General features: G+C 46.7%; 1 protein-coding gene across 1 annotated transcript in view; it reads left to right on the forward strand.

Moving 5' to 3' along the window:
- col7a1l (collagen type VII alpha 1-like) overlaps positions 1-27274 on the forward strand; it is a 505550-nt gene that overhangs the window by 220326 nt on the left and 257950 nt on the right. Inside the window, exons 54-58 of the mRNA XM_070898381.1 lie at positions 5402-5440; positions 6785-6820; positions 13601-13672; positions 25884-25979; positions 26198-26263. Of these exons, the coding sequence (XP_070754482.1) occupies positions 5402-5440; positions 6785-6820; positions 13601-13672; positions 25884-25979; positions 26198-26263 (309 nt within the window). The remainder of the gene's footprint in view (positions 1-5401; positions 5441-6784; positions 6821-13600; positions 13673-25883; positions 25980-26197; positions 26264-27274) is intronic.

A 27274-nucleotide genomic window follows, 5' to 3' on the forward strand; every position in this document is an offset into this window, starting at 1 on the left:
TGTATTGTCTTCAGGTTGAACCTTCCCAATGTAAACACACTTCTGGAACCTCCAGTCCCTGTGCACAGTGTGTTACCAACCTTCAGTGTTAGCCAATAAGAGTGATTCCGTGATCCAGTGCTCCCAGTGAGGAGTCCGTCTCACCGGGAGTGTATCTTGGGCTGCTATCTCCTGAGAATCATTCCCTTTCTGGCTGGAAGTGTGTGATTGTGGGATCACGCCTTCTATCCACTCTTCACGCTGCTGTTTCTCCACTGGTCTACAGCTTATGGTCTACAAGGCTGCAGTGATACCTGCCCTCCTGTATGGCTCAGAGACGTGGAACATATACGGTAGACACCTCAAATCGCTGGAGAAATACCACCAACGATGTCTCCGCAAGATCCTGCAAATCCCCTTGGAAAATAGACGCACCAACTTTAGCGTTCTCGATCAGGCCAACATTCCCAGCATCGAAGCACTGACCACGCTCGACCAGCTCCGTTGGGCGGGCCACATTGTTCGCATGCCTGACACAAGACTCCCAAAGCAAGCGCTCTACTCGGAACTCCTACACGGCAAGCGAGCCCCAGGTGGGCAGAGGAAATGCTTCAAGGATACCCTCAAAGCCTCCTTGATAAAGTGCAACATCCCCACCGACACCTGGGAATCCCTGGCCAAAGACCGCCCTAAGTGGAGGAAGAGCATCCGGGAGGGTGTTGAGCACCTCGGGTCTCATTACCGAGAGCATGTAGAAACCAAGCGCAGGCAGCAGAAGGAGCGTGCGGCAAACCAGACTCCCCACTCACCCTTTCCTTCAATGACTGCCTGTCCCACCTGTGACAGTGACTGTAATTTCCGTATTGGACTGTGCAGTCACCTGAGAACTCATTTTTAGAGTGGAAGCAAGTCATCCTCGATTTCAAGGGACTGCCTATGATGATAATGATGATGGTGCACACTCCTGGGCAACTCCTGTGAAGCTCACTTTAGTCAATACCGAACAGGAACAGTCATTTAACTGGGAACTTGTTTCGCCTGTTGCTGAATTCACAATTTAGTTGTTCAAGGCTGTGACTTGCAGACTTTATAAATCTTTTCCAGATGCTCACAAAATGGATGTTATTTTCTTCTGGGCTCTTTGGTTACCAACTCATCCTCTTAATTTGTTTTTTTTGTTCCTTTGTTTGGCACAACCTTTTTTCTTGTACTATTTATTACACTTTATGAATACTACTATGGGTGTCATCTGAACATTCTGCTCCTGTTGCTCCAAAACTCTATTTCCACTCTCTTCCCCCTTCCTGTATCCTCACTGTGCTGAGGTCAACGCTCATTGAAGCCATTAATCTCAGGACCTCTAAACTGTGGAACTCTTTCCTCCTAAAAACTCAAGTTTGGTGTCACCTGACTGCTACTTCCTGATTTATTCCATAATTTCTCGTACTTTTTTCAAGTTTGGTGTCCTGCACTGTGACCCACGGCCCTTCACCTAGGTTCCTCAATTTTTTTTTTAAAGTTCAAAAATTTGTATGTGTAAAGAGCCAAACTGATTGAGAAAGGGTGACCACCATTTATTCTGGATCTTCTTTCGCTTTCTCCCTTCCTTCTGTTTGGAGAGGGGTACAGTTCATAGAATCACAGAATAATTACAGCACAGAAGGAGGCCACTCAGCCCATCGAGCCCATGCTGGCACTCTGCAAGAGCGCCTCAGCTAGTCCCATTCTCCCACCCAATCCCCGTAGCCCTGCATATTTTTTTCCTTCAGGTACTTATCCAATTCCCTTTTGAAAGCTACGATTGAATCTGCCTCCATCACCCTTTCAGGCCGTGCATTCCAGATCCTAAACACTAGCTGCGTAAAAAAGGTTTTTCCTCATATTGCCTTTGGTTCTTCTGCCAATCACCTTAAGTCTGTGTCCTCTGGTTCTCGACTCTTCCGCCAATGGGAACAGTTTCTCTCTACTCTGTCTAGACCTCTCATGATTTTGAACACCTCTGTCAAATCTCCTCTCAACCTTCTCTGTTCCAAGGAGAACAACCCCAGCTTCTCCAGCCTATCCACATAACTGAAGTCCCTCATTCCTGGAATCATTCTCATAAATCTTTTCTGCACCCTCTCTTAGGCCTTCACATCCTTCCTAAAGTGCGGTGCCCAGAATTGGACACAATACTCCAGTTGAGGCCGGACCAGTATTTTATAAAGCTGCATCATAACTTCCTTACTTTTGTACTCTACGTCCCTATTTATGAAGCACAGGATCCCATATGCTTTTTAAACTGCTTTCTCAACCCTGCCACCTTCAACGAATTGTGCGCATATAACCCTGGGTCTCTCTGTTCCTGCCCCCCCCCCCTTTAGAACTGTACCCTTTAGTTTATATTGCCTCTCCTCTTTCTTCCTACCAAAATGTATCACTTCGCACTTTTCTGTGTTAAATTTCATCTGCCACATGTCCACCCATTCCACCAGCCTATCTATGTCTTCTTGAAGTCTATCACTATCCACTATTCACTATGCGTACCTCCAAGTTTTGTGCCATCTGCAAATTTTGAAATTGTGCCCTGTACACTCACATCCAAGTCATTAATATCTATTGGTTCTAGGACCAATATCTATTGGTCCTAGAACCAATCCCTGTGGAACACCGCTGTATATCTTCCTCCAGTCACCACTGCTCTCTGTTTCCTGTCACTTAGCCAATTTTGTATCCACGCTGCCACTGTCCCTTTTATTCCATGGGCTTCAACTTTGCTGGCTAGCCTATTATGTGGCATTTTGTGAAACGCCTTTTGAAAGTCCATGTAGACCACATCAACCACACCGCTACACAGCCCTCTCTGTTATCCTCATCAAAAAACTCAATCAAGTGAGTTAAACATGATTTGCCTTGAAAAAATCCATGCTGGCTTTCCTTAATTAATCCACACTTGTCCAAGTGACTGTTAAGTTTGTCCCGGATTATCGTTCCATAGACCCTAGTAGGCTGTTTTTTATATATGGGTTGAGATGCTGACTATTGGCAGGCTATTCAGCCATGGTGGAGTGCAGGGGATGGGAGGGAAGCATGGTAATTAGGCTTTCCCCTTCACTTGGCCAACATGAACATGTACACTTTCAAACAGAAGGCATTGGATAGTGATCAGGAACGAGAACCTTGATTCAATATTTACCCTTTCCCTACCAGAAGCAAACTGGCCACATGAGCAATCGGGAGATTTGTTGGGTGCTCCCGTGAACAGTTCCATAGCTCTGTCTTATTAGCGCCCCTCTCTTTCCCTGAGAATCCTGGAGAATCCCAGCCCTTTCAGGAGAGCCAGTCTGCCCCTGCTCCCTTGTGTTGTGAGAATGCTGGGACCAGTGGTGGTGTTCCCATTGCTTGCCCAACTGACTCAGCACAAAGCAGGGATCAAATCAACAACTCTCGGGTCAGTACAGCTCAGCGATGTGGCTGTGGTGAATGGCAGGTTTTGAAGCACTGTAGCTGGGAATGTAAGCAGCTGCTGCTCTGTTGAAGACGTCAACCAGTGATTGAACCAAATAGGCGGCTATGGATGATTGAATCATCATCATAGGCAGTCCCTCGAAGCGAGGATGACTTGCTTCCACGCCAAAAAGCGATGAGTTCACAGGTGTTTCAACTGTTCCAGATCCCGAACTAATATTCCAGATCCCAAATTCCATCTTGAAGGGTGGAAGATGCCTGTGCTTGGATTTTTTTTAACGTGTGGTGGCCGTTGCACACCAGCCACCACACGGTCTTGACAGAGCTAGGTCTTGGTCCAGTGGCAAGGATTAACCAAGGCAACTGGAGACCAGCTCTGCTGCACGGACCTAGTACGCACACACATATCGCAGTGTGGGCTGGCCCTGGGCCCTCGCCTCTTCTGGCCCCAAACTCACGCCTCTCCTGGGCCCTGGTCACTTCCATCTACAAACTCTTGCCGCTCCTTCGCCCCTCCTGCTGTGCCTGCCCGCGCTGCAATCAGCGACCTGGCTTCGTAGCCGTCGCCCTCCTGCAGCAGCACGCGCTGCTCCCTGCAGTGGTATACCGCCGCACGCTGCTCCCTCCACAACGGACAAAACTCACTGAGCCATCAAGAGATCTTTGCACAGCACTTATCCGGATTCTTTGAGGAGGACATGTGTACATGTGTGTTTGCTCAAAGACACACACACACACACACACACATACACACACATACAAGCACACACCAACACACACACATGTGCACACCAGCACACAGGCACACAAGCACACAAACACACATGCACAACAGACATCTAAACACACACGTGCACACCAACACACACACATACAGACCAACACACAAACAGCGACAGACACACCCCAACACACACACATCTTACACCAGCACACACATACATACGCACACTGACCCCAAGTTGGCCTTGTTTCCCAGAATGGGAGCTTTTGCTTCAAGTTAGAAATGGACAGTATCATATATGCTTGTCAAGTAGAGATCTGGCTTACATTACAATACACCCGAGAGACTCTGCACAAGACCGAAAGTCCGAGGAATGTATGTGTTTGACATAAGGAGGTGTGTCTCTTTCATAGAACCACGATTGCTGAATAGATCTGCCATGTAATTCCAGACTATGAGGATGAGGCGTTTTGTTGGAGTTGAAATAGAAACATAGAAACATAGAAAATAGGTGCAGGAGTAGGCCATTCAACCCTTTGAGCCTGCACCGCCATTCAATGAGTTCATGGCTGAACATGCAACTTCAGTACCCCCTTCCTGCTTTCTCACCATACCCCTTGATTCCCCCTAGTAGTAAGGACTTCATCTAACTCCCTTTTGAATATATTTATTGAATTGGCCTCAACTACTTTCTGTGGTAGAGAATTCCACAGGTTCACCACTCTCTGGGTGAAGAAGTTTCTCCTCATCTCGGTCCTAAATGGCTTACCCCTTATCCTTAGACTGTGACCCCTGGTTCTGGACATTCTTCCTGCATCTAATCTGTAATTTTAGTGAAAGTGTTCAAGATCATATAAATAACCTGAAGGAAACAGAAAACTCTACATTTTAATAACTGTAAAATTCAGGGATTCTCAGCTCCCCATAGTCTCTATAAAACAGCCAAGAAACACGCGGTGGCGAGAGAGACAGGCTTGGGGGGAGGGCTGGGGGGGGGGGGAACTTCTGGTTTGAGCCTCGGTCAATTTTGTTCATAATTGTTTCCAAACAATAAAAGGCTACATTCACCAACCAGAGACAGGCAGTCAGGTGCGACAAAGATAAGGGATCATTTAGAAAAGGGTAAAAATGATATAAAGAGCACCTAAAAAGTGAGTAAAATAAAAAAAAGAAATAGGAAAAATTGAAAGTAACATTTTTGAGTGCTGACTTACTGAAACTTGATCTGACCTGGAGTTATTTATTTTCCAGCATAGTGATCAAAAGGAAAGAAGTATGAAAGGACAAAAGGTAAGTTCCAAGCCTTATCTGATTTATAAAAAAGGCGCTTTTTGTCCAGAGATCCATGTCCGTACCATCCAGCCCACTAAATCTCCACAAAATTCTCTTCATTGTTCTCCCTTACCGTCCTCTCCTAACACCTTGCTGGGCAACATCGTGATGGAACATGTACCTTCCTGCCGCCTATGGCTCAGCGACTCATGACCTTAAAGGGGCCGATGTTCCTGCATGTGCTGCCACTGGGAACCTTGCCAACAACAATGCCCATTGCGAAATTGGAGGCACCTTGCTTGCAAATTCCATCCATTGATTTTGAAACCATCGACAGCACACCTACAGTCTCCCCTTGTACATGTCCGGCAGGTGAAGCTTCCTAATGGCCATACCAACTCTGAAAACCACTCCTTTTGCAATTGTCCCCAATTCTCTGACCGGGGCAAAAGGCACTGTGGAAAATAGTGGCAATTGGGACGGGAAGGAAAGTAAGAAACATCTTGAGGTGATTATACAGCAAAACACATTTTCAAAGGTGAGGAAAATGCAAGGCCTTCAATCCGTGTTTTCTGATGCCCTTCATTCCACCGGAATCTGTAGTGAAGACATCCGGATTTCAGTGAAATGAAGAACATTAAGACATGGGATCCAACGAGGGGGAATATACGGAGGAGCTTTGCAGGGAAGGGTCTTTATTTTTGCCAGATGTTCAATGATCATGTAACCATGCTCCTATTGAAAGAAGAAGAAATTGCATTTATATAGCACCTTGCACGATCTCAAGACATTCCAAAGCGCTTTAGAGCCAATGAAGTATTTTAAACGTGCAGTCACTGTTGTAATGTAGGAAATGTGGCAGCCAATTTGTGCACAGCAACATCCAACAAACAGCAATGACCACATAGTGTCGGTTGAGGGAGAAATATTGACCAGGATATTTGGAGAACTTCCCTGCCTTATTCAAATAGTGCCATGGGATCTTTTACATCCACCTGAGAGAGAAGATGGGGCCTTGCTTTAACATCTCATCTGAAAGACGACATCCCTGATAAAGCTGTGCTCCCTCAGTATTGCACTGAAGTGCCAACCTAGAATATGTGCTCAAGTCCCTAGAGTGGGGCTTGAACATACGATCTTCTGACTCAGAAGCAAGAAATCTACCATTGACAAGTAAGTTTTTATTGTACCCTGTTTAGAAGTGTGAGAGAGGGGTTAGAAGAGGAATGGAGTTTAGGACAGATTTGAGCATTCTCGAGAGGTAAGAGTTGTTGAGAGGATGCCAGTGTTAACCACTTTATGAAAGGCGGTGCTTTTAAAACATTTTAACATCTTTTTATTTCCTTTTTATTGTGCAATTAGGGTGAGCCTGGAAGGCAAAGTGAAGCTGGGCAGAACGTAAGTTCACATAAAAGTTCAGGGTGGTACTGGGGAGGGGAGGTGGTCTTTGTATAGGATGTTGGAATTGTGAGCATGAGCAGAAAGTCAATTTCCACCCAACTAACTTGGTAATTGAGGAGACTAGGTCACAGCCTGACTTAAATCAACTTGGTACAGAGTGTTTCGTTAAGAAAAAAAATTATTAAAAATGATTCAAGTTTTTCTGATTTTTGCCTCTGGGCGAAACATATATCTTAATCCCTAGAATTCTGAATCACACTTCCAGTCATACTTTGATGGAAAGATAGATTTTCCAAAACACCTAGATCTCATTTCAAGGTTGATGGGTCCAAGTTAGCTCAGGTTCAGTCAATCAATCATTGTAGCCAGGTTGGCTATAACTGCTGAAAGATCCCATTGCCAATGCCTCCAAGCTACCTGAGCTGTCTGTCATTTATCTCTTTATCTGTTCAAGTCTTCCTAAACACAACCCCATTTTCTCAGTTTTGGTTATCCGGTCTTTTTCCAGCTGGAATCCATTCCATCAATTCGGAGCGTACGGATCTTTAACCATGTAGGTCGCAAGACCTCATTGTAAGTTTCTCACTCTAACACGCTCTACCATTCCTTAATTGTTTCAGTGCTGGCCACTCTCTTAGCTCATACCGAACATCATCCTGTGCACAACTAACTCGAAAAGAGGCTTTCGTTTCTCGACCTTACTAAAGGTTTAGCTCTCAGCGGTAAGGTCCGCAAATCTTGGAGCTAAGGAGAGTTTTCCTCAATTCTCTTAGGCAGCAATAGAGACCTGGCCTCAAGTTTTATACCCCTGGGTCATCTCAGGTTAATTATAACCAAGGAGACGAACAACAAGGTCCTTTGATATTTTATAGCCAGTTTCTGTTGTACTATAGGTTTGTTCGGTGTCAAACACCAATCTCTGACCAACACAACAGGCTGGCAACTCACTGCAAGGCCTCTGCACCTCCTACTCTGTAGCCAGTGCACGGAGATGGTAACCTGAGCGTTTCCCCCATCATTCCACAAGATGGTGCTTGTCTCAGGTAACCCTGCCAGGACAGGAGCTCACCATGCAGGCCCATGTCGGAGTTCATTCATGAACTGTCAGTGGCCCAACCATCTGAATGCAACGTGATGCAAGCAATAGAGTCTCAGATCGATGCCTAGTACCAGTACTCTGAGAATGTCCCCAGGACAACCAGTTCCCGTACATTTTGATGAGCTTTTGCTCAACAGAGCAAACCATTTTCTGTAATGATGCATGAGAAAATACATTGTTTGAGAGTCGAAATTGACCATTCCATATTGACGCTGGTAGGTTGTGAGATCCAGTGACACTCAGTAGTATTTCCCATGTGGCTCTGTTTTCAGTCACGCACATTGTAAAAACTCTCAGTTAAGAACATGCCTCAAAAGAGGTGCTTTTGCTATCCTGCTTTCCCAGCACACGAGTCTGTGAAACAGGACACCATCGCTGAAGCTCTATCTCTGGCTTGCTGCCTGTGGGGAGTGTGGGGTTATGGAATCACCCATACCAACCATCCCAGAAATAAAATCTACAGATACAATGCAATCAATTCTATTTAATGCAATGCAGTTAGCTATTGCTGCCTGTTCATAGGCACATGGCAATTGCTGGAGGGAAAAAGACCAAAGTCAATCTGGTTCACCTTCCACCATCCTGGTAGTCGCATGATACAACTGTTGTGTTCCTAACATGGATGAGACTGCACACAGGGAGTTTAAAGTAACAGTAACCTCAGTCTTTATTAAGACACTCCAGAGTGAGTAACAGGCCTTAGGAGCCGGCTTATATACAGTGCTCCCAAGGGATGCTGGAATCCCTTGGGACTTCAGGGGATGCGCTCCCTGGTGGCGGAACATAGGAGTGCATGCTTTACAGATACACAGCATCACTCCCCCACAAAGTCAAAGTGAAAACTATTTACAAGGTGAGGCGGTCGGGAGCCTTTCTTTCCTGGTGGACCGCCTCGGTACAAATGTCTGTTCTGGTGTGTTGGCTGTGCCCTTGTTGTCTCTGCAGGGCTGCTGGGTGAGCCTGGCCTTGCTGGGCTATTGGGCATGATGGGTTCGATTTCCTGGTCCGGCGTGGTGTCGTTGATCCTTTGGATGTGTGTTGTGGGCTCGAAAAAGGTAGTGTCTGCTGTGGGTTGTTCAGGGCAGTCTGTGAACCGCAGCCTCATTTGGTCCAGGTGCTTTCTGCAAATTTGTCCATTGTCTAGTTTGACAACAAACACCCTACTCCCTTCTTTAGCTATCACCGTGCCCACGATCCACTTGGGACCATGTCTATAGTTTAGCACATACACAGGGTCATTCAGATCAATTTCCCGTGACACAGTGGCGCGACCACCGTTTACATTTTGTTGCTGCCGCCTGCTCGCTACCTAATCATGCAGGTTTTAAGTGTCCTTTTCATGAGTAGCTCAGCCGGGGGCACTCCTGTGAGTGAGTGGGGTCTCGTGCGGTAGCTGAGCAGTACTCGGGACAAGCAGGTTTGGACTGAGCCTTCTGTGACTCGTTTAAGGCTCTGTTTGATTATTTGTACTGCCCGCTCTGCCTGCCCATTGGAGGCTGGTTTAAACGGGGCCGAGGTGACATGTTTGATCCCATTGCGGGTCATGAATTCTTTAAATTCTGCACTGGTGAACCAGTATGTCAGGCAGGCCGCGGGTGGCAAACATGGCCCTCAGGCTTTCAATGGTGGTGGTGGTGATGCTTCCCGACATTATTTCACATTCAATCCATTTTGAAAAAGCATCCACCACCACCAGGAACATTTTACCGAGAAACAGGCCCACATAGTCGACATGGATCCTCGACCATGGTCTGGAGGGCCAGGACCACAAACTTAGTGGTGCCTCTCTGGGCGCGTTGCTCAACTGAGCACACACGCTGCATTGCCGTACACAGGACTCTAAGTCAGAGTTGAAACCAGGCCACCACACGTGGGATCTGGCTATCGCTTTCATCGTTACTATACCCGGGTGTGTGCTGTGGAGATCCGAGATGAACATCTCCCTTTTTGGGTAGCACTATGCGATTACCCCGCAACAGGCAATCTGCCTGAATGGACAGCTCGTCCTTTCGCCGCTGGAACGGCTTGATTAGCTCTTGCATTTCAACGGGGATGCTGGCCCAGCTCCCATGCAGTACACAGTTTTTTTACGAGGGACAGCAGAGGATCTTGGCTGGTCCAAGTCCTAATCTGGCAGGCCATGACAGGTGATTTATCATTTTCAAACACTTCCACGACCATCAACAAGTCTGCGGGCTGCGCCATCATCAACAAGTTTGCAGGCTGCGCCATTTCCACCCCCATGGTGGGCAATGGTAGCCGACTGAGAGCATCCGCACAGTTCTCGGTGCCTGGCTTGTGGCGGATGGTATAGTTATACGCTGATAGTGCGAGTGTCCACCTTTGTATGCGAGCTGAGGCATTAATATTTATCCCCTTGTTTTCAGCGAATAGGGATATGAGGGGCTTGTGATCGGTTTCCAGCTCAAATTTGAGGCCAAACAGATAATGATGCATTTTCTTTACCCCGAACACACACGCTAATGCCTCTTTCTCAATCATGCTATAGACAAGCTCGGCCTTAGACAAGCTCCTGGAAGCATAGGCGACAGGTTGCAACTTCCCCACAACGTTAGCTTGTTGTAATACACACCCGACTCTGTATGACGATGCATCACATGCTAGCACAAGTCTTTTACACGGGTTATACAATACAAGCAGCTTGTTGGAGCATAAAATGTTTCTGGCTTTCTAAAAAGCAATTACTTGTTTTTTTTCCCCATACCCAGTTCTCACCTTTACGCAATAACACATGTAGGAGCTCTAAGAGGGTGCTTAACCCTGGTAGGAAGTTACCAAAATAGTTGAGGAGTCCCAGGAACGACTGCAGCTCCGTGACGTTCTGTGGCCTGGGCGCGTTCCTGATAACCCCTGTCTTGGCGTCTGTGGGCCGAATGCCATCCACTGCGATCTTTCTCCCCAAAAACTCCACTTCTGTTGCCATGAAGACGCATTTCGACCTCTTCAGCCGCAGCCCTACATGATCCAGTCGCTGGAGGACCTCCTCCAGGTTTTGTAGGTGCTCGACGGTGTACCGACCTGTGACCAATATGTCATCCTGAAAAACCACCGTGTGTGGTACCGACTTGAGTAGGCTCTCCATGTTTCTCTGGAAGATCGCTGCAGCCGACCGAATTCTAAACGGGCATCTGTAGATGAACAGTCCCTTGTGCGTGTTGATGCAGGTGAGGCCCTTCGAAGACTCCTCCAGCTCCTGCGTCATGTAGGCCGAAGTCAGGTCGAGCTTGGTGAACATCTTGCCTCCTGCCAGCATTGCAAATAGGTTGTCTGCCTTAGGTAGTGGGTATTGGTCCTGTCGTGAGAAACGATAAATAGTTACTTTACAATCGCCGCAAATCCTGACTGTGCCATCATTTTTGAGTACTGGAACAATCGGGCTGGCCCACTTGCTGAATTCCACTGGGACGATGATGCCCTCACGTTGCAGCCTGTCCAGCTTGATTTCCACTCTCTCCCTCATCATCTGAGGTACTACTCGCGCCTTGTGGTGAATGGATCGTGCCTCTGGGACCAAGTGGATCCGCACCTTCACCCCTGAAAAGTTTTCAACGCCTGGCTCAAAACGGGAAGGAAATTTGTTAAGAACCTGGGTACATGAGGCCTCATAGACATGTGATAGCGCTCGGATGTCATCCCAGTTCCAGCGGATTTTACCCAGCCAGCTCCTTCCAAGCAGTGTGGGGCCATCACCCGGGACAATCCAGAGTGGAAGTTCGTGCACCGTGCCCTCGTAGGTGACCTTGACCATGAGGCTGCCCAGGACAGTGATGAGCTCTTTGGTGTACGTTCTCAGTTTCGTGTGGATGGGGCTCATGGCTGGTCTGAGTGCCTTGTTGCACCACAGTCTCTCAAACATCTTTTTAATGGATTGGCTAGTGCCAGTGTCCAGTTCCATGGCTACGGGTAAGCCATTCAATTTAACGTTTAGCATTATAGGTGGACATTTTGTCGAAAATATGTGCACCCCGTGTACTTCAGCATCTGCCTCCTCTCTCTGAGGCTCAAAATTGCTTTGATTCACCATGAACCGATTTTCCTCTGCCACGTGGTGATTTTCCTCTGCCACGTGGTGGTTAGCAGGTTTTGCAGAGTTTGCAGAGCTTGCAGCTCGTCTGCAAGCTCATTGGAGGTTCCCCATTGTTCCACAGCTCTTGCAAACATACCCTTTGAAGCGGCATTAATAGGCTGAATGGAAGCCTTCACAACGCCAACAAGGTGTGAATTGCCTTGCATTCATCCTTTGTTGCGGACTCTGAGTGATCTGGGTCACCCGAGGCCTGCTGGCAGTTGCAGACTCGTTGTTTCTGCCCTGTACATTTCTGCTCGCAAACACAGTTCCAGTTAGTTTTTGAACATTGCTAGTGCTTGTGTGCTGAGAGATTTGTTTGGTGTTATCACTGGTGGACATAAACGCCTGTGCTATCGCAATGACCTTACTGAGGGTTGGTGTCTCTACAGTCAAAAGTTTTCGTAGGATGGTCTCGTGGCCAATGCCCAGTACAAAAAAGTCTCAGAGCATTTGCTCCAGGTAGCCATCAAACTCACATTGTCCTGCAAGTCGCCTTAGCTTGGCGACGTAGCTCGCCACTTCCTGATCTTCAGATCGCTGGTACGTATAGAACCGATATCTCGCCATCAGCACGCTCTCCCTCGGGTTAAGATGCTCCCGAACCAGTGTTCACAGCTCTTCATACGACTTATCTGTGGGTTTCACCGGAGCCAGAAGATTCTTCATGAGGCTGTAGGTTGGTACCCCGCAGACCGTGAGGAGAACCGCTCTCCTTTTTGCAGCGCTTCCTTCCCCATCCAGCTCGTTGGCTACAAAGTACTGGTCTAGCCGTTCGGCATAGGCTTCCCAGTCCTCACCCTCCGAGAACTTCTCCAGGATGCCCACAGTTTGCTGCATCTTTATGTTGTATTCATGTACTTGTCACCAGTTGTTGTGTTCCTAACACAGATGAGACTGCACACAGGGAGGTTAAAGTAACAGTGACCTCAGTCTTTATTAAGACACTCCAGAGTGAGGAACAGGCCTTAGGGGCCGGCTTATATACAGTGCTCCCAAGGGATGCTGGGATCCCTTGGGACTTCGGGGGATGCGCTCCCTGATTGCGAAACATGGGAGTGCATGCTTTACAGATGCACAACAACAACGATAATGGAGAAGCTGATTAGTCATAGCATCAATCTCCATTAATTAGTCTACAACAAACCCAGACATGAGGCGAGGAAAGCTCCAATGGTGGAGAGCTTTGGGAACTATAGGTCCGCAGTCACAAGTTCCTCCCCAGCTTACTACTCTCACCACATGTCCTGTCTCAAATTACTCATGTACTGCATCCCAAAATGTTATTTTCTGAAAGAAAATCTATCTCATTTTCATTTGAATGAATTAATACTAATTGTCTCCACCTTGTCCCCACGGAGCTGGTTCCATAGATTGACCACTTGCTCACTGAAATATTAAATCTGTAGATTAGTTTTGAATTTTCCCCCCTTCAAGCGCAGGCTGTGTCCTCTCGTTCTACGGTTCTGGACAAGGTGAAATAGCTGGTCATGGTTTCAATTCCTTATGAAAGACCATAAGTACGGTTGTTTGAGGTGGGTTTGGGAAGACGAGTTGTTAACCTTCATGCTTGCTTTAATGTTACGTCCAGGTCTTAAACGGACAGAAGGGTTACCCAGGAACTGTTGGACATCCAGGACTCCCGGGCGTTCCAGGCATTCCCGTGAGTACATTCCCTGCATCCTGCTTCACTTCGTATCACTTGCTGGGCTCTAGACATTCCTCAGGAAGCAGCTGCCACTGTCTGTAAAGTACTTTCAGAATGATTATTATTTATTTTTTACATTTTCGCTGAATGATTTTGTAAATCCCAGCCTTCCCTTCCCTATTTGTTTTCCCGTAGGATCTGTGGCCTGGTTCTACCAGAGATCATTGCATGCTCCAGACCATGGATTTACCCATTAGAATCTGTGTCGTTCTGGTTAGAGACTTGAGCACCAATCTAACTTGACACTCCAGTGCAGTGCTGAGGGGGTGCTGCACTGTCAGAGGTGCCATCTTTTGGATGAGATGTTAAACTGAGGCCTTGACTGCTCTCTCAGGTGGATGTAAAATATCCCATGGCACTATTTCGAAGAAGAGCAGGGGCATTCTCCCAGGTGTCCTGGCCAATATTTATCCCTCATCCAACATCACTCAAACAGATTATCTGCTCATTATCACATTGCTGTTTGTGGGACTTGCTGTGTGCAAATTGGCTGCCAGCTTTCCGACATTACAACAGTAACTACACTTCAAAAAATACTTCATTGGTTGGAAAGTTCTTTGGGACGTCCAGAAAGATGCTATACAAATGCAAGTTCTTTCTTTTTCTCTATTTTCGCCAATGGCACCGTACTCCATCTGGCACTCCAGTGACATGTGCGAGGAAAGTACACTGAACAGTGTCACATTTGTGCTGTGAAAACAGAAAACCCAATCCTGTTGCGTGGCACAAAAACATTGCAATATGAGGGCTGTTTTTTTGAGTACACGGTTGTGGCATTGAGCCTTGCCCGGTGACCATGCCGAGCGGGAAATCGCAGGCACACTGCCCGCAGTATGGCATCCGGTCTGGAAAATCGAGCAAGATTTCCCAACATACCTGGGCTTCCCTGATTGACAGCACGTGTTCATGAGACAGTCTGGCTTCCAACCACCCCCACCCCCCTCCCTCCCTTACCCTAACCTATCTATTAATTAAACTTTCTTCCCTACCAAAACATTTCTATTAAAATCTGACGACAAAATGTCCACCGGTTACAAGAGCACTTATAGAATCAAAGAAATTTACAGCAGGGAAGGAGGCCATTTCGGCCCATCGTGTCCGTGCCGGCCAACAAGAAGCTATCTAGCTTAATCCCTCTTTCCAGCTCTAACTCCATAACCCTGTACGTTACGGCACTTCGTGCACATCCAAGTACTTTTTAAATGTGGTGAGGGTTTCTGCCTCTACCACCCTTTCAGGGAGTGAATTCCAGACCCCCCACAACCCTCTGCATGAAGAAATTTCTCCTTAACTCCCCTCTAAACCTTCTACCAATTACTTTAAATGTATGCCCCCTAGTTGTTGACCCCTAAGGGAAATAGGCCCTTTCTATCCACTAGGCCCCTCATAAGTTTATACACCTCAATGAGGTCTCCCCTCAGCTTCCAAGGAAAACAAACCCAGCCTATCCAATCTGTCCTCCTAGCTAAGGTTCTCCACTGCTGGCAACATCTTCGTAAATCTCCTCTGTACCCTCTCCACTTGGTGGCACACTGGCTCAGAAGCACAACAGAAATTTGTTTCTGAGCTATGTTTGTTGGGCTGATGATTAGCAGAATAACTGAACAGTGGCAGGAATTTTAACCCCCAAAAACAGGTGGGTTTGGGTCGGGTGGGATGTTAAAATGTAAAAAATCTCAAACTCGCCCACTTCTGGTTTTAACGGAGGGGGACTGGAGGCGGGCAACGGCCCCGCTCCCAGGAGGGGGGCCTCCTATTTAAATACTTCAATGAGGCTATCTGCCTCAGATTTTATCTCCATTTTAAATTTAACCCTGGCCAGCTGGGTTTCCTGCACCTGGGGAAACCCAGCAGTTAGAGGCAGGTGAGGACTGTTGCATGGAAGAGGCAAGTGCTTTTCCAACACTGCTTATGGGCCAGGTGTTCTTCCCCATCGGCCCACCAAGCAAACCTGTTTCCCACTCCACATGATCGGACCCCAGCCCCCACGATCGGGACATCCCCCATGATCGGGACTCCTTCCCCAACAATCAGATCGCTCCTCCACAATCGGACCCCTCCCCACGATCGTAGCCCTCCCCCACAATCAGACCACCCACGATTCCCGAGCTCCCATCTCTGTACTCGGACTCTCCCCGGTCTCTCGCAATCGCACCCCCCCTCGCCACAATCCAAACCACGCTGTACCCACTCCCCCCTCGTGATCTCTACCCCAAGCAGCAAGAAACCTACCTTAACAAACATAAGAAATAGGAGCAGGAGTAGGTCATTTGGCCCCTCGAGCCTGCTCTGCCATTCAATAAAAGATGATGGCTGATCTGATCTTGGGCTCAGCTCCCCTTCCCTCTCCGCTCCCCATAACCCTAAACTTCCTTATCATTCAAAAATCTGTCTATCTCCACCTTAAATATATTCAATGACCCAGTCTCCACAGCTCTGGGGCAGATAATTCTACAGATTTACAACCCTCTGAGAGAAGAAATTTCTCCTCATCGCAGTTTTAAATGGGCGGCCCCTTATTCTGAGACTATGCCCCCTAGTTCCAGATTCCCCCATGAGAAGAAACATTCTCTCTGTATCTACCTTGTCAAGCCCCCTCAATATCTTATATGTTTCAATAAGCTCACCTCTCATTCTTCTAAACTCCAATGAGTATAGGTCCAACCTACTCAACATAAGTCAACCCCTTCATCTCAGGAATCAACCTAGTGAACCTTCTCTGAACTGTCTCCAATGCAATATCCCTCCTTAACTGAGGAGACCAAAACTGTATGCTGCACTCGAGGTGTGGCCTCACCAATACCCTGTACAGTTGTAGCAGGACTTCACTGCTTTTATACTCCATCCCCTTTGCAATAAAGGCCAACATTCCATTTGCCTTCCTCATTACTTGCTGTACCTGCATACTAACGTTTTGTGTTTCATACACAAGGACCCCCACATCCTTCTGTAGTGCAGCATTTTGTAATTTCTCTCCATTTAAATAATAATTAGCTTTTTTATTTTTCCTGACAAAGTGGATAATCTCACATTTTCCCACATTATACTCCATCTGCCAAATGTTTGCTCACTCACTTAGCCTGTCTATATCCCTCTGCAGATTTTTTGTGTCCACCTCACAACTTGCTTTCCTACCCATCTTTGTATCATCAGCAAATATTGGCTACATTACACTCAGTCCCTTTATCCAAGTCATTAATATAGATTGTAAATAGTTGAGGCCCCAGCACCGATCCCTGTGGTACCCCACTAGTTACTGTTTGCCAACCGGAAATTGACCCATTTACCCGACTCTCTGTTTTCTGTTAGTTAGCCAATCTACTATCCATGCTAATATATTACCATCAACCCCGTAAACTTTTGTCTTGTGCAGTAACTTTTTATGTAGCACCTTATCGAATGCCTTCTGGAAATCCAAATACACCACATCCACTGGTTCCCCTTTATCCACCCTGCTTGTTACATCCTCAAAGAAACCCAGCAAATTTGTCAAACATGATTTCCCTTTCATAAAACCATGCAGACTCTGCTTGATTGAATTATGCTTTTCCAAATGTCCTGTTCTGCTTCCTTAATAATGGACTCCAGCATTTTCCCAACGACAGATGTTAGGCTAACCGGTCTATAGTTTCCTGCATTCTGTCTGCCTCCTTTTTTAAATAGGAGCATTACATTTACGGTTTTCCAATCGCTGGGACCTCTCCAGAAATTTGGTAGATTACAACCAATGCATCCACTATCTCTGCAGCCACTTCTTTTAAGACCCTTGGATGCAAGCCATCAGGTCCAGGGGACTTGTCCGCCTTTATTCCCATTATTTTATGGAATACTTTTTCTTTAGTGATAATAGTTTTCCAGAGTATTCCCACCCAGCAGGGAGCCAATCCTGTCAATCAGGCTGACTTCCGGGTGGGGAACCTGTTTAAAAAAAACACACACGTGCGTTCCAGAACTCCCCGCTTAAAAATCCTGCCCCAGTAAAAATGGGGGCCAGTGCCTCCAGCTGTCCCGAGGAACAGCATCTTAACACTGTGTCAGTATTCCATGGAATCCGCCTTCTCCAAGTGTGACCACAGATGGTGAGTGTCAGCAGGTTATCTGACCATGGGAGGGTATCACAATCCAACCGCTAATCTTATCCTCACCTGATGCTCACACACTTCCACATGGATCCCTGGATGGAAATCAGGAGGAGAACGAGTCTTTCCCATTGTTTGCTGCTTCTGGTGGCATCATTGGGAATCTTTATTTGTACTTGGCCTATCATACCTGCGCAACTGGAATCCTTTTATAGCTAGAACCCTTCAGCGTTTCTTGGTCTTAATGAAGCTTGGATCAGAGTCCACTTCTCGTCACATTATTTAAGGTTGCTCAAACAGTGTGTTTGATATTCTGTTGTAGGGCAAGCCAGGAGCCGATGGAAAGCGTGGACCACCTGGGAGGGATGTAAGTTTTCATGGATCAGAGCTAGTTGACTGCGCTTCAGAACTGAGCTATTTGGGCATAATAATGCAATAAGAAAGCTAATTTTACCTGTTGAGTCCACTCCTGAAATTAGTCATTGGTGTTGTGAACTCACCCCCTCACCCACTCCTGTTCAAAACACCTGCTAGGCACCAGCCCAATAAGAGAGTGTGAGCAGACAAACCACTTCTGCATCCTGTCGGCGTTGGTCATAGGAACATTGGAACAGGAGTAGGCCATTGAGTCTTTCAAGCCTGTTCCGCCATTCACTGGCTGACCTGCGACCTAACTCCATATACCTACCTTTGCCCCATATCCCTTAATATCTGTGGTTAACAAAAATCTATCAATCTCAGCTTTAAAGTTAAGAATTGATCTAGCATCAAATGCCGTTTGCGGAAGAGAGTTCCAATCTTCGACACCCTTTGTGTGTAGAAGTGTTTCCTAACTTCACTTCTGTAAGGTCTGGCTCTAATTTTTAGACTATGCCCGCTAGTCCTAGACTCAGCAACCAGCGGTAATGGTTTCTTTTTATCTACCCGATCAGTTTCCCTTAAGAGCTTGAAAACATTCGATCAGGTCACCCCTTAACCGCCTAAATTCCAGGGAGTTTGTGTAATCTCTCCTCGTAACTTAACCCTTGGAGCCAAGGTATCATTCTGGTAAAGCTACACTACACTCCCTCCAAGGCCAATGTATCCTCCCTAAGGTGTGGTGCTCAGAACTGCCCTCCATACTCCAAGTGTGGTCTAACCAGGGCTTTGTATAACTGCAGTATAACTTCTACCCCCTTGCACTCTAGTCCTCTACATAAAAGGCCAGCATTCCATTAGCATTTTTTTATAATTCACTGTACCTGTTCATGACATTTTAAAGATCTGTGTACCTGGACCCCCAGGTCTGATTGGACTGCCACTGTTTCTAGCTTTTCACCTGTAATGACTCAAGAGTCTGGTTACTGTAAACTAACTCAGGTGAAACCTGATCCATCTTTATTCCAGCCCAAGAGTGCCAGCATGACAAGGACACCCAGCTAAAATACAGGTGACCAAGCATACATGCCACATGCGTACAGCCCAATGACCTCCGACCGCGGTGCCCTCTGGTGTCTGGTGACCCCCAAGCATTAATACATAACAACATCCCCCTTTTAAAATCTTAACAACAGTCTTTTTACAAATTAAGACGGACTGGGGCTTTCCTCTCACGGGTTGATCGTCTCAGTTCAACTTTGGCTCTGGGCGAGCGTTCTGAGTCCGTTGAGACTGAGGGCTGAGTAGCCGAGCTGATGGGAGTGGCCATGACCACATCAGAGACTGAAGGTTCAGAGTCAGTGATGTCAGCAGAGTCCTCTGATGAGTGAACAATGGTTGGTTTGTCACTGATTGCATCTTCCTCACTCAGTTCCAGTTCATCCGTGTGCCACAGTTTAACCTGGTCAAGGTGTTTTCTACATGGTTGCCCATTCTTGAGCACGACAATAAACACTCTGTTACCCTCCTTGGCTGTAACAGAGCTGGTGATCCACTTTGGACTTGAACCATAGTTCAGTACATAAACCGGATTGTTTACAGAGATGTCACATGACACGGCAACACGATCATGACACCATTGCTGACTTTGACGTCTGTTTTCAACACGATCATTCAAATCAGGATGAACAAGAGAAAGCCTGGTCTTGAGATTTTTCTTCCTCAGTAGTTCAGCAGGAGGAACCCCAGTAAGCGGATGAGGTCTTGACCTGTAACTGAGCAATATACATGACACCCATCTCTGCAGTGAGCCCTGAGTTACACGTTTCATACTTTACTTGATAGTTTGAACGGCACGCTCTGCTTGACCATTAGAAGCAGGCTTGAATGGAGCTGATCTCACATGTCTGATGCCATAGAGTTTCATGAACTCCTGGAACTCAAGACTTGTGAAGCAAGATCCGTTGTCGCTCACAACAATGTCAGGCAAACCATGAGTAGCAAACATGATACGAAGGCTCTCAATGGTAGCTGTAGACGTGCTGGATGACATAATAACACACTCTATCCACTTAGAATATGCATCTCCTACAACAAAAAACATCTTTCCTAGGAACGGGCCCGCAAAATCGATGTGGATCCTCGACCATGGTTTGGATGGCCACGACCAAAGACTCAGCGGAGATTCCGCTGGTACTTTACTTAGCTGCATGCAAGTATTGCACTGATGCATGCATGATTCCAGATCAAAGTCAATTCCAGGCCACCATACATGAGACCTAGCAATGGACTTCATCATGACAATACCAGGATGAGTGCTGTGAAGTTCACGTACAAATTTTTCTCTACCTTTCTTAGGCATGATTACATGATTACCCCACAGTAAACAGTCTGACTGAATGGACAGCTCATCCTTGCGATGGTTGTAAGGTTTGGTCTCCTCACGCATCTCCATAGGTATGGCAGACCAATCACCACTGAGTACACACCGTTTCACAACTGATAAAATAGGGTCATGGCTGGTCCAGATCCTAACTTGTTGAGCCGTGATAGGGGTTCCTTCATTCTCAAAAGCATCCATTACTAACAGTAGATCTGCAGGTTGGGGCCTCTCCATCTCAGTCGTGGGTAAGGGCAGACGACTCAGTGCATCGGCACAATTCTCAGTACCAGGTCTATAACGGATGACGTAATCATAGGCAGACAATGTCAGCGCCCACCTTTGAATGCGGGGCGATGCATTGGTATTAATACCTTTGTTTTCCGCAAACAATGAAATGAGTGGCTTGTGATCCGTTTCTAGTTCAAAACGAAGACCAAACAGGCACTGGTGCATTTTTTTTACCCCATACACACAGGCCAGAGCTTCTTTCTCTACCATAATGTAAGCTCTTTCCGCTTTAGACAGACTCCTTGAAACAGGTTGTAGCTTGCCCGATTCATTTGCTTGTTGGAGGACGCAGCCAACCCCATATGATGAAGCACCACAGGCCAATACAACACACTTACGCGGATCATAATGAACAAGCAACTTGTTTGAACATAGCAGATTCTTGGCTTTCTCAAAGGCTCTATCTTGAGACGCACCCCAGACCTAGTTGCCGACTTTTCTGAGTAACACATGCAGTGGCTCAAGTAAAGTGCTCAATCTGGGTAAGAAATTACCAAAGTAGTTGAGTAACCCAAGGAACAAATGCAGCTCTGTCACATTCTGAGGCCTGGGTGCATTTTTGATGGCCTTTGAATCAGTGGGCCGGATGCCATCAGCAGCAATCTGCCTCCCGAAAAATTCGACTTCAGGTGTCATGAATACACACTTCGAGCATTTCAGCCTGAGTCCCCTTTGTCCAGACGCTGTAGGACTTCAAGATTGTTCAGATATGCAGTAGTGTCGCGACCTGTGACCAGAATGTCATCTTGAAGCATGACAGTTCTAGGAACGGACTTCAGTAAACTCCCATATTCCTCTGAAATATGGCTGCAGCCGAACGAATCCCAAAAGGACACCTGTTGTAGATGAATAGTCCTTTATGGGTGTTGATGCAGGTGAGTTTCTTCGAAGTGTCGACAAGCTCCTGGGTCATATAGGCCAACGTCAGATCCAGTTTCGTGAACGACTTTCCACCAGCTATCATGGCGAACAGGTCATCAGCCCTCAGTAATGGATACTGATCCTGTTTTGAAAATCGGTTAATCGTAACCTTGTAGTCTCCACAAATCCTGACAGTGCCATCACTCTTCAACACAGAAACAATGGGACTAGCCCACTCATTAAACTCGACCGGTGATATGATCCCTTCACGCTGGAGTCTGTCAAGCTCAATTTCAATCTTCTCCCTCATCATGTACAGAACAGACCGAGCTTTGTGATAGACAGGCCTTGCATTGGAGTCCAGGTAAATCTGCACCTTGGCTCCCGTAACATTACCAATGCCCGGTTCAAACAAAGAAGGAAACTTTTTCAATACTTGAGCACACAAAGTATCATCCACCGAGGACAACATCTTGGCATCATTCCAGTTCAGCTTGATTTTCTCGAGCCAATTTATGCTGAATAGCGTTGGACCATTACCTGGGACAATCCATAATGGTAGCTCGTGAACCACACCGTCATATGACACCTCGATTGCTGCACTGCCGAGCACCGGTATGAGTTCCTTAGTGTAAGTACGCAACCTGGCCTTGACTGGACTCAGCTTCGGTTTCGCAGCCTTAGTGTCCCACAGCTTGTCGAATGTCCTTTGGCTCATTATTGACTCGCACCTGTGTCCAGCTCCATTGATATAGGCACGCCATTCAGCTTCACATTAACGACTATCGGCTGGCTCTTGCTCAGGAATGAATACAGTCCATTCACTTCCTCCTTGGGTTGCGTATCTGGGCCATCACTGAACTGGTCCTCATCAACCACATGGTGAGCCGCACCACGCTTGCTCCATTGTGGACACATCCTGTGAAAATGCCCCACTTTCGAACATCCATTTCATGAGTATTGTCTAAACCGACACTGATGAGACCGATGATTGCCCCCACAATGCCAACAGGGTGAAATCTGAATCAAACCAGTTGGCGGACCCTGAGCAGTGGCAGGCTTTGTGTAAGCAGCTCTGCCCGAAGATGACGCCATTTTATTTACAGTACTTGTCGTGGAACTCTGACTCGTCGATGATATCTGCCTCAAATTATCATCCGTCGTCATGCATGCCTGGGCAGTCGCGATGGCCTTTTTCAAATCCAGCGTCTCTGCAGCCAACAGCTTCCTGAGGATCGCATCATGGCTGATGCCTATCATGAAGACATCACACAGCATGTCTTCCAGCATGTTCCCGAACTTACACAGCTCAGCAAGACGTCGCAGGTCGGCGACAAATCCCGACACATCCTGGCCCTCAGCACGAACATGTGTGTAGAAACGGTAGTGTGATATGATGATCCCCTCTTTTGGCTTCAGATGGTTACCCACCAACGTACACAATTCCTCGTACCCTTTTTCCGCCAGACGTACAGGTGAGAGAAGATTCTTCATGAGGCCGTAAATTTTCGGACCACAAATGGTGAGGAGAACTGCCCTGCGCTTAACTGTGTAGGCCACTGCCTCCATGCCATTGGTCACGAAATACTGATCCAGGCAGCCGACAAAATCCGCCAATCCTCGCCTCCCAAGAATCTCTCCAGGATTCCAACAGTGCCCATTGTGCATGCGAAGGTTCTTAAATTACCTCGTCGCCAATTGTAATGTTCTGGTTACTGTAAACTCACTCAGATGCAACCTGATCCATCTTTATTCCAGCCCAAGAGTGCCAGTGTGACAAAAACACCCAGCTTATATACAGGTGACCAAGCAAACATGCCACATGCATACAGCCCGATAACCTCCGACCGCAGTGCCCTCTGGTGTCTGGTGACCCCCAAGCATTAATACATAACATCACCATTTAGTAAGTACCCTGTTGTATCCTTTTTAGGTCCATCTCTTCCTGTTTTTATTTGCAGGAGAGATGTAGAACGGGCTGCCCACTCACTATCACCCGATTTACACCATCGCACAAAGTCAAAATCTGCCCCACCGTGTGGCTAGCTCTCCTCCACGCCCGCCTCCCCCGACCCCATTCATGAACATCACCAGAACGGAACCTGATGATGTTACATAAAGGTGTTTATACTGGGCAGAATTGGATAAATACTTGAAGGGAAAAAAAATGACAGGACTTTGGGGAAAGAGCAAGGAAGTGGAACTAATTGAATAGCTCGACCAAAGAGCCAGCCCAGGCACGATGGGTTGAATGGCTTCCTTCTGTGCTGTATCATTCTATGATTCTATACCACAGCTTGTTCTTAGGTGTAAAGGATCAGCTGAGTGCAGAGCATAGAGTAAACACATGCTCATCATGGAACCCGTGCCATTTTCTGCCTATTCGTTTAAATGCAAGATTATCAAAACAGAAGTGTAACCATTTTATTTTCTTTTGTTCCACTGGGTGTGAAGGGTGGCTTTGGATTGCCAGGCAATAATGTAAGAAAGAGTCACCTTAAAATAGCTTTAACTGAAAGTCTGAACAATGCCCACAGTATGGTTTACACTGAGGGAAATATTTTGTATTGATCCATGTCCATTTCTGAGCAAAAGTCAAATCCAGGGTTGGACAATAGGCACTTATTTTATGCCTATTCCAGTTTTGACTGCTGGGAGCAAGTAGATAGATAGGTAGACCTGCTCCCAGAGCACAGCCATTGCTGGCCTGAATTAGGGGTGCCAAAGCTCTAGAAATTGAAGATTAATCACCAGGGCACTGCTGCAAGTAACCCAGGAGAAAAGTCATTGGGGACATTAAAAAAAATAAAGTGTTTTTGTCATGTCTTTGAACAGTTTCCCTTTGTAGTTATAAAAATATTGGAGATGGAGGGGAAAAAAAGTTTGACTGTGTGAGACGTTTGGAGGCAGGAGATTGTGTGATGGAACCTCCAAGAATATGTCCAACCAGAATTGGCGAACATGACCTGAAACCAACTGCAAAGAGCAACACAAAGGCTTGGCAAGGAGAAGCTGCACAATAGAGCATTGCATATTGGATTGCTAGCCATGGCTCAGCGGTAGCATACTCACCTCTGAGTCAGAAGGTTGTGGGTTCATGTCCCACTCCAGCCACTTGAGCACAAAGTCTAGGCTAACACTTCAGTGCAGTGCTGAGGGAGTGCTACACTGTCAGAGGTGCCCTCTTTTGGATTCAGAGGTTAAACATGGCCCGTGTGCCCTCTCACATGGCTGTAAATGATCCCATGGCATTATTCTCCCCAATGTCCTGGCCAATACTTATCCCTCAACTAACATCACTAAAAAAACAGATTATCTGGTCATTTTCTCTTTGCTGTTTGTGGGAGCTTGCTGTGTACAAATTGGCTGCCAGGTTTTCTACCTTACAATAGTGATTACACTTCAAATATTTTTGAGCTGTAACTTGCTGGAAATGCGATCTGATAATGGCACGGTGAAGGCAACAGGGTACCTTGGACTTCAGTGAATGGCGGGAGCAACAGTATATCTCCTTAATCAATGAGATTTAAGGATTGAGAAAGAAACAGAGGAATCATCGGTAAGGAGGGTGTATTAGAGTCAAATCAGGTACAGAAAGAGAAATAAAGAAAGGGAAAGAAAGATTGTATTGAGGGAGAAAAAGAGACAAAGGAAAAGCACAGTAAAAAATAGAAAAATTTAAAATTTGCCATCTTTAAAATCTCTAAGAACAATTTACCACCTGAAGGAATGAGATTCCACTGTTTAATTTGTTCAATTGGCATTGCATTCATTGCATTAACAATTATCACTTTGATGAAAAGGTACTTGTGCTGTTAATTACCGGACATAACTTTCTGCAATGCCAATTAATGTGTAAATCCAACAGGTTCTTAAAAATAACGAGGAGGCTAAGGGCGAGATGCTGTTTGTGCGAACCAAATGGCGGAGCAGCGTAAATCGTCCAGCAAACTCTGGAGATTCGCAACTCATGGCGTATCTCTTAATCCCCTGACATTGCTGGCCGATTTGTGCGTTAATGCGTGTCGCTCTTTTTCCAGCAAGATCTGGCCCAATGTGAAGATAATGTGAAGCTGAAGTTCTGGTTGGTTTTGCTCTTTAATTGGAATGGATGACTGGAACTGCGAAGGTCTTTCAGAAATCAAGGGTTGTGTTGTTGATCTCAAATAGTTTTCCTCTTGGTCTTTCTCCTTTATAGGGAGAAGATGGTGCGAAAGGAGAGCCGGGAATACCTGGTTTGCCTGGATCTCCCGGACCAGGGGCCTTCCCAGGTTCTCCCTTATCGCCCAATGAGGTATGTGAAGAAATCGTTCCAATTATTATGAATACCTGACCCATCAATGATGGACACCTCTGTCGTACTGCTTTTAAATGTGAAGGGAGTAGGCGGAGGTGGGTTGGAGGCATTTACTCAGTCAGAGTGAATGACATGAATGGCTTTTTAGAAATGTTTCTCAAGGATGCTGCAACAAGTTAGCAATGAATAAGGCACTGATCATCTTGTCATTGCAGGAGACCGGGTTCAATTATACGGATTTGCCATTCATTCCTTTGCCAGCTGGACCTCCCGGGACACCAGTAAGTCATAATGTTTGCGTACATACATTCATCATTCTCATCCATCACCAGAAAAACATTCACCACCATTATATAGTTTTATAGGTCTCTCGCAGGTCAGGGCACCAACGCTGCTCCAGACCACCACTCGCCGCTCCTTTTATGGCCAAAGCTCCTTCAACCTGCGAGAGACCATCAACGGCAGGTCGGGGCCATAAAAGTAGCATATCACTAAGGTACAGCGTGAGCTGGTACAGGAGGGCGACGGCAGTGAAGGAAGGATATACTAGCTTTGGAGGGGGTACAGAGACGATTCACTAGGCTGATTCCGGAGATGAGGGGGTTACCTTATGATGATAGATTGAGTAGACTGGGTCTTTACTCGTTGGAGTTCAGAAGGATGAGGGGTGATCTTATAGAAACATTTAAAATAATGAAAGGGATAGACAAGATAGAGGCAGAGAGGTTGTTTCCACTGGTCGGGGAGACTAGAACTAGGGGGCACAGCCTCAAAATATGGGGGAGCCAATTTAATACCGAGTTGAGAAGGAATTTCTTCTCCCAGAGGGTTGTGAATCTGTGGAATTCTCTGCCCAGGGATGCAGTTGAGGCCTAGCTCATTGAATGTATTCAAGTCACAGATAGATAGATTTTTAACCAATAAGGGAATTAAGGGTTATGGGGCGCGGGCGGGTAAGTGGAGCTGAGTCCATGGCCAGATCAGCCATGATCTTGTTGAATGGCGGAGCAGGCTCGAGGGGCTAGATGGCCTACTCCTGTTCCTAATTCTTATGTTCTTATGTTCTTATGATTGGACGTCATCAAGGTCCAGGTGAGTGATTGGAGGGTGGGCAGGTACAGCAGAAGCGGCGAGGTCGGGGCGAAGGAGCGGCGAGTGATCGTGGAACGTCGTGATCGGGGCCCAGGAGAGGCATGAGTTTGGGGCCAGAAGAGGCGAGGGCCCAGGGGCAGCACGGGCCAGCCCACACTGCAATATGTGTGTGTACTAGGTCCGTGCATAGAAAAAAACAT

The sequence above is a fragment of the Pristiophorus japonicus genome, chromosome 13 (assembly GCF_044704955.1).
Source record: "Pristiophorus japonicus isolate sPriJap1 chromosome 13, sPriJap1.hap1, whole genome shotgun sequence".
Classification (NCBI taxonomy): Eukaryota; Metazoa; Chordata; class Chondrichthyes; family Pristiophoridae; genus Pristiophorus; species Pristiophorus japonicus.